The 15,328-nt window shown below is 37.2% G+C and overlaps 2 protein-coding genes across 2 annotated transcripts in view; both read left to right on the plus strand.

Moving 5' to 3' along the window:
- The first annotated feature begins 1,393 nt into the window (after positions 1–1,393).
- LOC111328954 (GDH/6PGL endoplasmic bifunctional protein) lies at positions 1,394–5,146 on the plus strand. The gene has a single exon (XM_022933509.2). The coding sequence runs from the start codon at positions 1,559–1,561 to the stop codon at positions 3,986–3,988; it is 2,430 nt and encodes an 809-aa protein (XP_022789244.1). The 5' UTR covers positions 1,394–1,558; the 3' UTR covers positions 3,989–5,146.
- A 1,725-nt stretch (positions 5,147–6,871) lies between these two features.
- Positions 6,872–15,328, plus strand: part of LOC111328926 (uncharacterized) — a 39,366-nt gene continuing 30,909 nt past the window's right edge. The window contains exon 1 of the mRNA XM_022933474.2: positions 6,872–7,020. The gene's annotated coding sequence lies outside the window, so the exon portion shown is untranslated. The remainder of the gene's footprint in view (positions 7,021–15,328) is intronic.

Consider the following 15,328-nt stretch of genomic DNA (forward strand, 5'->3'; position numbering starts at 1 on the left):
ACGGAGGTGCCCTCAGAGAGGAACTCAAATCCTGAAATGCTTCAATTACGCTAACAGAAGGCAAAGGGCGAAAAATTTAATTCCTTCTCTTCAAATGGGTCAACTTCCCCAGCTCAGCCTGGGGCAACGCGCATGGCAATGATGCATAAACATGGACCCCATGTAAATCTCAAACGACTTTCCCGGGGGTTACAAAACTCCGGGCTTCCGAAGGGCGATAGTATTACGCAATTAATCTTTAACGAAGTTTTGTCCAAAACATTGTACTTTCTGAATAGAACCTGCTGTTGTCAGAACAACACATGACATCAAATTGATATATTTATCATGAAATGTGCATCGCTAAATCATAAAAATAGTTTCGGTCTTCAAAACTCCTCTTAAAAGGAAATTTCCTCCTCGATAAATTGGTATTCGTCTCTCTCCATCTCCAGGTGTAGCTTTAATTCCATTACGTCTTTGAAAAGCTTTTCGAATTGTTGTCTCAGCGACAAATCTTGGGCTTGCATTAACGTAAGTTCGCCTTTTATCCATTCAATACTCATATCAACATTTGAAATCCTTTCTTTAAGACTCAAAGGTCCGTCCTGTTCAAAAATGGCTTCGTCATTTGAAAAGGTTTCATTTTCTTTTACTTTCGCTGGACTTTCAGACGCTGCAGCGCCGTGTTCATCAGCACAGTTTGCTAAAATACGTTCTTTGCATTCCTCTGCTCGGTAATTTTTCAAACTAGAACGATGGATCGTAACTGTAACATGTTTTTCTGACCCCTCTATCTCGGCATCCGCAGCGTGATTATCTGTGTCCTCTGTTAAGACAAAATCGCCACAGTGCATCTCTTGAGTGGTGGAGAGAACTATCCCATCTGATGTGAACAGCGACGTCTCCAGAACATTGTTATGATTGTTTATTTTACTCGGTCGCTCCTCTGGTTTCCCTATGTAGCTTGTCATCGAGTACGATTGGCCAAACTTGTAATTATTACCGTTGTAACAGCTATCGGAGAATTCCTTGTGTGCGCTTTGTTCGCTAGTTAAAGTTTCCATGGCCGCCATCTCAAACACGGGTCGCTTCCAAGCTCGGTTGAAAATGCGTTCAGCGCTTGCTCTTCGGTGCAGATTGGTTTGTTTTCCTATTTCCTTGCTGTAAAGCTTTCTCAAACGATTTACCAGTAGACTAATTATTTCCTGTTGGGTAAGATTTACCCCTAATCATGTTATTTCCCTCATCACCCACCTAAATGTCAAACTTGGAATGTAAGTTAATTTTAGCGATGACTACTTCGCGTGCCTCTGGCACGTTAACCGGAAGTCCTACTGGTTCTTCAACTGATAAGTGCAGAATAATTGTTTGTTCTTAAAACGTCCTGTAGGATGCATCTAAAAAACTATGGGTGATGCTGGGGAGCTAATAAGATGTGTAATCGAGTATTAAAGACAAAAAAGAGAAGAATTCAGGTCCGAATGCACAACAAAAAAATCGAGTTCGATTTGTCACGCAATGTTTTGCGTTATACAAATTGCAGAAGTGAGTGGAGACTGGGTTAAAAAGTTTCAAGATGGTGCCAGAGAAATATAACTTCGTTGTGGGGCTCTTAGTGGTGCTTTTGTTTCCCAGTAGACAAATTTCTGCAGATGTCGGTGATGGTCAACAGTCTCAGTCTCAATCTCAGCGAAATGTGACCAATATTGTTTTGATTGGCGCCACTGGGGACCTCGCAAAAAGATATTTATGGCAAGGGTTTTTCTCGCTCTTCATACAAGAAACAAATGAGAGGAACATTGTAAAAGTCTACCCAACGGCGCGTGAGAGTGTCGAGTCTGGCCAAAAAAAGATTGATGATATCTTAAAAGAATCTTTAAAGTGCTCTGAAAGCGAACACTCGAACTGGTGCGCAGATAATAAAAGAGTTTTTGTGGATCAAAGTGTAAAGGAATACCACCGACTAAAAACTGACCAAGATTTCATATCACTGTGCCAGATTATGGGCGATGATATAGCGGCAGGCGAAAGAGAGGAAGGTCTCATCTTCTATTTATCGGTGCCTCCCTTTGCGTACACACAGCTAGCACAAAGGATCGATTCGTTCTGTCGTCGGCCTGAAGATAAACGTAGCTGGATTCGCATAGTGCTCGAGAAGCCATTTGGTTCGGACCTGGCATCTGCGCAGGAGTTAGCTCGAAGTTTGTCGAATTATTTCGAAGAAAAGGAAATCTATAGAATTGATCACTACCTTGGAAAAACAGGAGTTGTTCATATCTTAGAGTTTCGGTACAGCAATCATAACTTATACAAAGATTTGTGGAACAGTGATCACATTGAAAGAGTGGAGATTGTTTTGAAGGAGAAGAATGACTGTGAAGGGAGAACCAGCTTCTACGACCATTATGGTGTCATCCGAGATGTTATGCAGAATCACATGACAGAGCTTCTTGCTCTGGTTGCCATGGAGTTACCAGACAGTCTGAATGACAGAATAAGCATCATGCAAAATAAAGTGAGGCTGCTTAAAGAGATCAAAGCCATGGATAGATGGAGTGGAGTTATTGGTCAGTATAAAGATTACAACTTGCACTACCACCAGGAAAACAAAAAAGATGAAGACTCAAATACACCAACTTTTGCTGCTGTGTCCATCTTTATCAATAATGCTCGCTGGAATGGTGTGCCTTTTATTTTGGTTTCTGGAAAGCAACTTGACGAGCGTACAGCTTATGTGCGCATAGTTTTTAAGAACAATGTTCATAATGTCCAATCTGGAACATCTCATGATAATAACTGTGATATCAGGCAGGTAGTGTTCAATATTCAAGGTGAGAAACTTACAAAACCAGGATTACTTCTCTCAAGTAATCTTCCAAACCCAAAGTCTTTTCATCCATTTACATCAATTGAGAACAAGAAAGATCAGCTGTTTGGTTGTTCAGCTGACAGTTTTAATGCATTTATCTTCAAAAAATCAGCTGATGCTTATACCACTCTAATTTCTGCTGTCTATCATGAGCAAAAGAACTTATTTGTTGGAATGGAAGATCTTCTATCATCTTGGAAAGTGTGGTCATATTTTCTGGACACTTTGAAAAGGGAAGTACCTCGTCAGTATGACCAGAAAAGCTTGGATGTGTTGAACTTTGTTAATTCGGGAGAAAGACTTGAGTTTTCTCTAAATAATGATGATGGAAGTTGTGATGCAAACAAGATATGCAAATCCACTGAACCATCTGCTAACTATTACAAACAAGACAAATTTAGAAACAGTGACCTGGTTACTGGAACAAAATCCCAAGTAATAGAAACTCTTGCCAATAAAATTATTGGTCATGCCCTCAGAGAGGTATCTGCTAAAGGGGTCTTTCACCTGGCCTTGTCAGGTGGTACCTCTCCTGTAATGCTCTACGAGACCTTAGCATTTATAGCCAAAGAGTTTCCATGGCATCACTCCCATGTGTGGTTTGTAGATGAACGATGTGTCCCTCTAAACAGTCAAGAATCCAATTTTGATTTAATATATAAGAAACTTTTGCAACATGTACCAATTTCTCCTTTAAATTTTCACCCAATGCATGTCATGTTAAAAGGTGGATTGTGTGAGCCAAGGGATGAAGGAGCTGAACATTATGAGGCAGAGCTTGGCAGGTTCCTCCTCAGCGACAATCAGTTGGATTTCGTAGTTCTAGGATTAGGTTCTGATGGTCACACTGCGTCTTTATTTCCTCATCAATCAGCTCTAAATGAGAAGAACAAATTTGTAACCTTGTCTGAGAGCAGTCAAGATTCTGGGGTGAAAGAGAGGATGACGATGACTCTAGACTTGCTTAACAAGGCTAAATCTGTGGCTGTTCTTGCTCTGGGTGGTCTGAAGAGGGATATTGTGAAAACTATTTCAAGTGTTGAAGTTGATGTATGGAATTACCCTGTAACTGGCCTTAACCCAGAAAATGGGGAATTGACTTGGTACATTGATAATGTTGCTCTTGAAAGTCATTAACAGAGCTACAGCTGTACATCACAGCTTTTGAATCTTAAAAATTGTAATTATGTCATATTTTAGAATCTGGACAATTTGAGTAAATCTTCCCCATTCCTAACCAATTGTCATTTCCATTTAATTTATTTTGCCCCGTACAGGATTTTTTCCTATTGTGTTGGATTAACATTTCAAAGTTCCCTTCATATTGAAGGTAATTTTGCTTGTGGCCTCCCAGAAAAGCACACTTAAAGAATGAAAGTCATTTTATATGCAAATGTAACCTGATCATAGTGGGAATGAGACAGTAGATTTCTTGATGTCCCAGAATCTTAAGACTTTGAAGAGTCTCCATTTCTTGTTCTAAGTCATTGGGTCAAAATTTCTGATCAGGCAGCTACCTACTGGCATGATTCAGTCAGCCCAATCTGCATGGCTAGAGTAGTAGACTACCATCACAACATTGGAGTGGCTGCTAATTGATATTTGTTTGTTTTCATTCCCTCCACCTTTGTAATGTTTTTAGTCTTGTAGTCATCATCACCAATTATAACATATAACCAAAGTAAAGTGCGCACTCTGATTGGTCAATTTAGCATCCCCCATTTGCCTATGGGTGTACGCTGCAGACGTGAGCAAATGTAAAGACAATTTTTCCACACGTGCTTGTTTTTTCTGGTCACGTAAAAATTGTTCAATGAAAGGGAACTCTTTAGCTACAATGTATCAATGTTATGTTATAAAACAAATGGTAAACACCACAGCGTACACTATTGAGTTATGGATGCACTTGGGAGGTTTGCTAAGCACTCAAGAAGCTAGAGTCGCTCTCGGCTATCGCCTCGAGCTACTCTTACACTTCTTTCGTGCTTAGCAACCTCCCGCATGCATCCATAACTCAATAGTGTACGCTGTGGTGTTTACCATTTGTTAAATAGAATCAACTCAATTATTTGAGCACCTGAACTAGTGGGACTCTTCACATTTTTTTTTTTTGGCACATTTGTCTTCTCATATATTATGACAGAATCATGACAGAAGTAATGGGTGGAGTGTGTGGTGTAAAGACTGTTTTAAATTTCCCAGAAAGATGAGGTAAAATTACACCCTTCTTTGGGTATTATTTTCCATTTGGGCCAGGTAGCACTTCAGAGTGTTAAATACAAGTACTTTAAAACCCTTGTTTGTTCCTTTTGTTGAATATTGTAGTTTTCCACCCAGAGATTGTTAACTATTCAATGTATTCATAAGAATTTCTAATGAGCTTTGCCCCCCTTGCAGACCTCTCTCTAATAAACCCCCTCCCATCGCCACCCTCATCCCCACCCCATCCCCACCCCATCTCCACCCCCACCGAATCCCCACCCCCACCCCTCCCCCCATCTCCACCCCCACTGCATCCCCACCCCCACCCCTCCCCCATCTCCACCCCCACTGCATCCCCACCCCCACCCCTCCCCCCCACTTCCTGAAGCCTGGAAAATGAATCAGCCCCTGGAGGCATATTAGAAGTAATTATTGTGTTTTGTGGTTTAATACACTGCTGTTTCTGTTTTTAATATTGTTTTTGCATATAAATTATGATTACTTTTCTGGTTATCTGCTACACAGGCTTTATAAAGTTTTCCCAAAGATAAACATTCAGTTGAACAGAAATGGGTATAGATACACTGGCTCACCATTGTATAAGTAGTAAAGAAAGCTCACAGTCTTCTTAATTGAAAAACATTTTGATATAAAGAACTAAAATGAAGAGACTTCATAGACTAAAATATTATAACTCTCCCAGGTACAGTATCAAGCGTTGAAATTTTTTACAAAAGCAAAGGTCTGTTTTATTGGATCAACTTTCACTATCCATCTTGCCTTCCTATACTGCCCATCAAAAAAAAATGTTATTATACTCTTGTTAGCTTTAATAGGGATTTTCAATTAGTTACTCTGGCTGGTAATTTTCATTGCTTTCTATAAACCCATTTGCAGGTTACCAGCTAAATAAAAAAGAAGAGGAAAGCAATCGCAGTTGAAAAGGAAAGTAAATGCGGTTGAAGAAGTGACTCTAGGGGCCAGTTATTTACTTAACTCAAAGACACGGTCAATCCCTTAGAGACTCAACATTATTGGATCTACCACATGTTAAGACCAATTGTGGTCAGACTTCTCTTAAGTTCTCGGCTGCGAGTGCCTGGAACAAATTGTCAATTAAGAGAATTATGTAAGCTGAAATCACTTGCACAGTTTAAGGTCAGAACTTTTACCTATACTTAATGATTAAGGATAAGGCCAATCATATTTGTAAGATCAATGCTTAGTTCTTTGTTAGAGTTTTTGTCATTATTGTTTAAACTGCTGTTTTTCATGTTAATATTCTTATATACTCTCATATTGCTGGTTGCTGATTGATACTAGTCCATCAACCTTTGTTGACTGACTGACCGATCGTTTTACCAGGATGAATAAAGTTATTATTATTATTTATTGAGCTCCACAGTTTTACACTGGTTGTGGGTCTCTACTTATTGTAGTATTTGTAGGTCACGTGATGTAAGATGATGCGATACCTGAAGAATACAGTTGAGTTAATGTCTACTGCGGACTACACGTGTTTTCTGTTTGTCCTTTTATTTCGCTTCTAATATCCCTCAGGATACAGAACTTATCTCTTTAAAAGGGTTGATTCAGTTAAATAAATGTCCTTTCACTGTTAGCTTTAGCTCCTTTATCCTGTCCACACAATCGAAAGTTCAGACAGAATATTTCAGCTAAATTAAAGACAGTTTACAACGCAGTTTTGTTAAACAACGGCTAAACTTTGTTAAAATAATCAGAACTGATAGTCTAAGTAGAATTGCATCGTCCCGGAGTCCTAGTGTTCTCATTCCAGATATTCCCTGCTCACCACGTGATTAAAGGGAGGGAACTCTGGGAATGAAAGGGGGAGTTCTTCAGGTTCGATATCTAGCTGAGTTGCATTAATATAGTTACGAAGAAGGCCTCTTTCTCGTTCTCAGGCGCACCAGGTGACTTCTTTTGCATATATTCAAAGCTTTAAGGTATGTGTACATTGATAAGGTATAAACTAGATGATTGCTTCGTGTTGTGCCCGATGAGTGGGATATATCAGTAAATGGAGTACGTACTTGTGAGTAATTCACTTCTGCATCGAAGGAAAGTTGCGTTTAGTTTCATGCTGATTTTGATTTCCCTCCCTTCGAGATCGCTTTCCCCAAATGTTTCTTATTTTGCATCAAAATTTTTACAGTCTTCGCTTTGATTTTGTTGTAATAAGATGTTACAGCTCTCCTAGAGGGTGACATCGATTATCTTCGTCTCCGAAATTTACAACGGTATTAACTGAGGCTCCAAGCTCAACTTTTAACGTTAATATTAAAGTCGCTGCCCAGCGACCTAAAATCAAATCACCAGGAAGGAAGTTTAGATGCCAGGAAAAAAAAAAGACAGCTTGGAAATCGTCTCTGGAGGTTCATAGGACTTGTCAAGCAGAGCTTGACACTCGGAAAACCAAGAAGAAAGAAGCAAATTTGTGTTGATTAAAACAGGTTCCGACTGGACGCAGGGAAAACCTTGAGAATTTTGCGGGATTTCAGATAGCATTTGCACGAAAAAGAGACAATTGTGTGGGTAATGATGCTATTAAGATGAAACAAATATTTTTTTGCTTGTCTGGTTTTACAAATACTAGCTCCCACTAAACTCTGAATTCGCGAATTCATACCTCTTTGATCGTTTATCGTTGTGAAATTACCGCATACCGCAGGGATAAATATGCACGCCTTGAGTCAGTTTGATATTACAGTGTTTGCAGAAACGTAAGAAGTAAAATGAAACTGTAGCAGGAAACTCTATTGTTAGGCTTCACTAGACTAATCCCTTCACCACTTGAAACTTGAAAGCAAAAGCTTGGATGTTTTTATTTAGGAAAATGTGCATAACTTTTTGAAAATCGTGTCCTTTAACTTAATGTTGAGGTACTTTGCTTTCACTTTGCACTTAAAGCCAAACAACACACATTTACCCTCAAATATTGTTTGTCATATGCTACAATTTTGCCAATAAAAATGCAGTTGCCAAGAAGAGGTGCTTTAATGCAAAGCATGGAATTTCTTGTTATTATATGAATTACTTTTAATGCTCCTTAGATGAAAAAAAATTTGACAGATTATACTCATTGGTCATTGATAACCTGCATAAATCAAAGAAATCACGACACAAGGCATTGAAGGTCACAAATTTAGAGCCAAATTAGGAGCAGTATGTTTTCTTGTTTTCAACAGAAGCTGTTGTGTTCATGTATGCAGAGTCATTTGACATATGAGTTCATTTGTAAACAAAGCAGTTTATTGATAATAATATACCCTTGCTCATGCTATTAAGTTACTGTCAGGAAATTCTTCACTAAGAGAAATTAATAATAGAATTTGGTTCTATTTGTCCCCTCAAAAAGACCTTTTAAAACAGGTAAAAACTCTTGAATTCAAATTAGATGTGTAAATTATAATGTTTTTACTCATGCATTGGCTATCTTTGGATAATTTTTTTCATCCTGAAGGTTTTCTTTTAATGGGCCCAACTCTCAGATGCCTTGACCAGCCGGTGTGACTAATCTGCCATTCACAAGCGAATTTAAATCTCCTGCCTTCGAAGCTTAATAGTTCTGATCAGCATATCTTTTGGTGACTAACTTCCTTTTAGATATCATAATTTAGGTAGCTCCTTAAATGTTGTCCTTTAATCTAGTTGGTTTTGAGTTAAGTACCATTTTTCCATCACTGTGTTTTTAAGGTTAGAAAATTAAAGGCAAATGATAATTGTTTTGTTATGAAAGGCAGTCTTTTTTCTTCTGTGTACTGTTGTCTTTGTTTTTGAGAGACCTGTAGCTCCCAGTGAATTAAATTCAGCTATGTATTTGTCCAAAATTTCATCTCGGTATCCTCAATTCTTCAAGCATATTTTGAAAATCTTTATTTTTTCATTAATTGTGAAGTGAGAGAAATTTGTTCTTAGGACATGTAGGGCTTCTCTTTTGACCAAACAAGAATGATCATTCTAGAGATTAATTAAGACATTTGATTTGCATATAAGGGTCCTCTCGAGTGCAAGCATGAATGTATAATAAAACCACTTTGAACTGTCAGCTTAAGGTAGCTTTTGCAATTATTTTGTTGTGATTTACTTTTGAATCAAAGATTTGTGATCACAGGTTTGTTTTGGTGTTCTCAATAACTTAAGATACGGTATGTTTTAACTTGGAATTGAAGTTTAATCGCCGATGTGTCAGAAAAATTATCAAGTTCCCAGGTAATAACATTAACAGTGGCATGCAAAACATACTCACTGGTTGAGTGGGGCCTATAGTTATACCAAGATCCAAGAGTAGTGTTAATGGTAACTCAATCTTTTACCCTTCTATCTTTGTCTTTGTTGTCCTAATTGTTATATTCTTAAATGCTTGTATTGTTCTTTGAGTTATGTTTAATGCTTGTTTGTTTCTAAGGAGGCAGAGGCAATGCACAAGTACAAGATTCTCCTTCTCTATTGCCTGTTTGTACTCTCAAATTTACAAGAAGCTTGTCAACCATGTTCAGTTTAGCTTATTGGGATTCTGTGACTACTCTTTTTACATAAATTTACTCACTTTTAAATGGATTGAATCTGCGGCCACTGATTCCACATTCTTTGAAAGTTCTGTTACTGTAACAATTATCTTTCTAGTTTTTGCTTGCTCTATTTTTCTGAGCTTAATTGTTAAAGTCTCTTTGGCTTTAATTAGGCTCTGGTATCTTAGGCTTTTTTGGGCATGTGCCCTTCTGAAGATTAGCTTATGTATTAGAGTCAGATGGAGTTCTTTCTCACTAGTGCCATGGATCTCTTGACTTCATATCGTGGGGGCTTTGCTTTCAGCACATATACAATTTCCTTCATTCTAGCATCATTGTGACAGAGTAGAAGCTTTGGTTGTGTCAGAGTCGCATAGTCACTGTCAGTCGAGTTTTAGTCTCTAGATGACATTTTGGCTTTCTTTAAGTACTTAATGGAAGATCCTTGATGGTTAAAGGGAAATTCCCAAGAGCATTTCCTGTCTTCAAGTTTTTATTCCAGCCTTGTAACATGGTTCTTGGTATAACATAACCTAATCACAGACGCAGGTTCCAAGATGCGCGGTTGTCAGAACATAAAAATTGATCTTTACTGATGTGTGTAGAATTCTTTCACTGTGATGATCAGTAAAAAGAGGAAATTTCTTTTAAAAGGTTAAGTCAAGTAAATTGATTATTTGAGACATGTATATTCTCATTCAAAGGCAACTTGACTCTGGATCAAGTGGTTTGGGTTCTGCAAGCCCAACCAGGGACATAATGTGTTGTGTTCTTGGGCAAGGTGCTTTACTCTCACAGTGCTGACTCTTCACCCAGGTGTTTAAATGGCTACTAGCAAATTTAATGCTGGCAGTTAAACCCTGTGATGGACTAGCATTTTATTCAGGGGGAGTAGAAATACTCTTAGTCACTTCATGCTATGGAAACCGGAGTTAACCACCAACCCGATGGGCCACTTAGCTTGTAAGCAGGCTTTACCTACCTTTACCCATTATTCTTGTTCACTAGCTGTATCATTTTTGAAGGATCCCTAATAGATAAAATATTCCAGTTGTATTCGTGCATATATTTTTGTTTGCATCCATTCTTATTTAAATTTGTGCTTGAGAAAACTTCAGGACAAATCACATACCACAAGAAATTTGTGTATAGGGCGAAAAGCATTACCCTAACTGAATTTTGTATTTGTATTTATTTTTCCTCCATTTCAACAAATTAGAGTCTTGATTGAGTAATTACAAGTAAGATAAGAGGATGGAGGACATTATCCAATGCGCACTTGTGGAATAATTGTTAAGTATCTTATACTTGTATCTAATATCTTATGCCTTATTGCATTGCTTATTTCTGTATGAAAAAATGTAATTTCCCTGGTGAAAATCCTGTTCAGGATCCTGTTCAAGATCTTGATAGGATCCTTACTAGGATCCTACCTGAAATCCTAGTCAGGATCTTGTACAAGATCCTATAGGATCCTACAGGATCTTGTACAAGATCCTATAGGATCCTGTACAAGATCCTATAGGATCCTATAGGATCTTGTACAAGATCCTACAGGATCCTACAGGATCTTGTGCAAGATCCTATAGGATCCTATAGGATCTTGCACAAGATCCTATAGGATCCTATAGGATCTTGCACAAGATCCTATAGGATCCTATAGGATCTTGTGCAAGATCCTATAGGATCCTATAGGATCTTGCACAAGATCCTGTAGGATCCTATAGGATCTTGCACAAGATCCTGTAGGATCCTATAGGATCTTGCACAAGATCCTATAGGATCTTGTACAGGATCCTATAAGAACTTGTACAAGATTCTATAGGATCCTATAGGATCTTGAACAGGATCCTGTACAAGATCCTGAAGATTTAATAGGATCCTGTATATGATCCTATGAGATATTACAGGATCCTGTACAAGATCCTATAGGATCCTGTACAAGATCCTGTAGGATCCTACAAGATCCTGAAGATTTAATAGGATCCTATGAGATATTACAGGATCTAGTACAAGATCCTATAGGATCCTACAGGATCTTCTATAGGATATATAACATAATTACAGGATATATAACAATTCTGTACAAGATCATATCAATGCACGAAAATAAAGTAGATGCATCTTATAAATTTATTTTAATCTCATGTTTACAACTGTTACATTAACTGTAGACATAATCTATATTTCAATGAAATGACAATAGTGATGAGTGACCTAATCCATATAACTATTAACGATAAATTATAGATCATGCATTGGACTTGTGTAATTGTGGTATTAAGCATTGCACCTCTAGTAGGAAGAAGTAACACACTGGCATAGAGAATAATCTTTTCTACAAATTGATATAAAAGATGCCACAATGGAAACCATACTTTAAATTCAAGTATATTGTGAAATTAATGCACGAGAAAACACAGCCAACCAAAATGTCTTATCAATTATTTTTATGTAGACCAATTAAAAAGTTATGCTTCATTTAGGTTGCAAATTATCTACTTGAAAGGCTGTTGTCATGCCTTTAATAATTACTTATTATAGTCATTTGCAAACACCTATGAAATAAAGTGTTCTGGTGTTATAAGTAGTAAGATTCATGTATTGACAAATGTAAGAAAACAGCTGAGGTGTAGCAAAGCACACTGGAATCATTTTTCACAGGCTTTAGCAAACAACTATATACAGTTTACAAACTGTAAGGTCATTGTGAGGTGGGCTAACCCACATCCCTTCAAAATAACTTAACAATTAGCACATTTACAGAAATAAATCTTTGTTGAAGTTTTAAAGAAACACATGGTTACAATGGAGCAATTGCAGAATATCCGGCCACCTGGCTTTGAAGAATGAAGCACAACACCATAGCTGAGGCTATTCTAATTCAATGACATGTAAATGAGTGGCCATCCGACTTTGAAGAACAAAGCATAACACAATAGAGGCTATTCTAATTCAATGACATGTAAATGAGTGGCTGGGTATTCTGCAATCTAGCCGTTACAATTAATCTTCATTCGAGTTTCTTGCTGCAGCTGACTGTTTGCTCTTATAGGACTTTAGTTTGTCCAGGCACTTCTGATTCAGGGATACTCGAATGCCGCTCCACATATCGTCGAATAATCCCCGAGACGAAGTCAAGGGGATTATTTGACAATATTCACTGAACCTGAGGCGAATAATTGTTTTAGTATAATTTAAGAGCTGAACAAGAGACAAATTTCAAAACTCATAACATTTTAGTAACATTTATATGCTATATAAACTGCTTCGCACGGTTTATATAAAATGTTAAAATAAAATGTTAATAAATGTTTAAAATGTTATGACTTTTGAAATTTCTCTGTTGTTCAGCTCTGAAATTACACTAAAACAATTATTCGCCTCAGGTTTGGTGATTATTGTCGAATAATCCCCTTGACTTCGTCTCGGGGATTATTCAACGATATTCACCTCGCCCTCGGCAAATAATTGTTAAATATGAACAGTGTCTTCTGATATAACCTTGCAACACTGGTGTCTCTCATGCTTTCCATATCTTCCGAGACAGTTCCTATATATTTTGCGGAGGTTTTATATTGGATCTTTGTCATATAAATAAACCACTAGTGATGTGAATTTTCACGAACGATTTAGGCATACAAAAAGACTATGGGTTAATAAAAGCTTTAAAGTGTACTCTAAAGCAGAAATGCTTTTTTCTAGGGCGATGGAAAAGGATTGGTCCAATGTAACGTCGTCACCCCGCAAAATGGCGCTTTGCTTTGTCACATGAGCAAAAGTTATGAAAAACCTTTAACTCAAAATTACCTGGAACAGGCAAACTAAGTTCTTGCTTTGTAGCTTCACCTTTAGTACCTTTAAAATGACACAAATAAGAAGCATTTATTACCATTATATTCAGTTTAAACGAATGAAACTTAGAATAGCTACTTTTAAAGCTAAGCTTAAAATTCTTACATTATTAGTATGTATTCATATGTTCTGCAATCAATCGATAGAAGCAGAAATGATAGACATGACAACGATTATCCAAATAAAAGTGTAATACTTACTATGAACAGAAATGACTTTCGCCTTGAAAATCTGAGTGCCCTCTTTTAATTTACTTCCTCTGGCGACATCCACGACATGTCCTATTCGTGTTGCGATTTCTTTTCCATAACGTATTATGTCTTTGTCTTTTAAGACGCTTTATGCTATGAAATTCTTCGATCCATTCGAGAAGAACCCACATAATGCTGGGAACGCTTCAAAACGTTTAGATCAGAGAAGACAACAGCAAGACTCAACTGCAACGCACAAAACTTTCGTGTCAACGTCGTTGTAGAGCGGAATAGAACGTTGAAATGAGCGGCAAACCTGGAAACTTCACCTTATTGGATTATATTTGGTCATGTGTCGGTCATGTGAAGATTTTGCTCATGAAAGACTGGGACTAGTGATCATGTGATCCATTCAGCGCCATGGTCGCCATCTTGTGAACGGTGATCGAAGTAGCGATAAATGACTTTTAAAGTTAGTGTTAACCCCAGCTAGTATGAACCATGGATGGGAATGAACATCAAATTTACAAAGCAGTTAAACTTAACGGCCAAGAGAAGTAGGAATGTCCGGCTTGTAAACGTGTTCTCTCACGACAACAAACAATGGAAACTCACATGCGCTCTGTGCATCGTTACGTTGGATCGGGTAAGAAAATGTAATGTAGTGCTTAAGCTTATATGGCGCATTTCACAATGTCTCAATGCACTTCAAGCTTACATTTTTGTCAATGATGCTTGTAAGTTTCAAAACCAATACGGAAAAACTATAGAATTGATAAGTAATTCTTTTATAAAAATGGCAATTAAGCTTAAGAAATTAGTTTCAAAATCCTCTCTTCCCCAACTGTTCCTTCTGAACCTACACCTATTCTTTTATTCCTCTAGCACTTTTTGAAAAGAAGCATTGCATTAATATTTCTTCCTCTCAATGTTTTAGGTCTGACCTGAAAGCAAAGAGTGTCACTGAAATTTTGGAGAAGATTATGCTTCTAAATGGCAATTCCAGAAATCATGCTATGATAAGATTTCCAAACTTTAATGGTGTCTGTGGTTAGATATAAGAAAATATAACTTTTTAAGTCTCAATATGCCAGATTTGAAATTTCCCATCGCCTCAAATAAGACTTCCTTGTCATAATATCTAAGTAAAGATATGGTTTTAAGCTTTTTGTATATAATATTCTAATCTGGCAAATAAATTGATACTTGATACTATCTATATCGAACTTAAGTTTACTGTAAATGGAAAGTATTTGGAATTCACCATATAATTGGAATAAATCAGGAGACAGTGCAGAACTATGTTGGCTGAATCTTACACATTGTGAGAAACCATTTTTCAGGGAAGCCTCAGGTTGATATAACTTGGTATTTCTGTGTGGTCAGAGTCGCTGTCCTTGCAGCATAACACTTTTTATTATCTGACTGGAGCACCAAACACATGGATTGAAAATCCCACTTAAATTGGATTTGATTTAGTTTTCTGCTTGTATTCTTTACTGCAGTAAATTTTTATTTCAATTTATTGTGATATGCAATTGAAGGGTAAAAAATTAATGTTTTATTGGAAGTTGTATAAGCTTCAAGAATATCTGCTGTGAAATTAGTGAGTTATAAATTATAACACAAAATAAAAAAAAAATTGTGGTATATTGCAATTTGACTTTTTTAAACATCTAAAATGGCACTTTTCTTTC

This window comes from Stylophora pistillata, chromosome 3 (assembly GCF_964205215.1).
Source record: "Stylophora pistillata chromosome 3, jaStyPist1.2, whole genome shotgun sequence".
Classification (NCBI taxonomy): Eukaryota; Metazoa; Cnidaria; class Anthozoa; order Scleractinia; family Pocilloporidae; genus Stylophora; species Stylophora pistillata.

What these genes read in the sequence shown, in the direction of transcription:
- LOC111328954 (XM_022933509.2), top strand. Translation starts at nt 1,559, where the DNA reads ATGGTGCCAGAGAAATATAACTTCGTTGTGGGGCTCTTAGTGGTGCTT.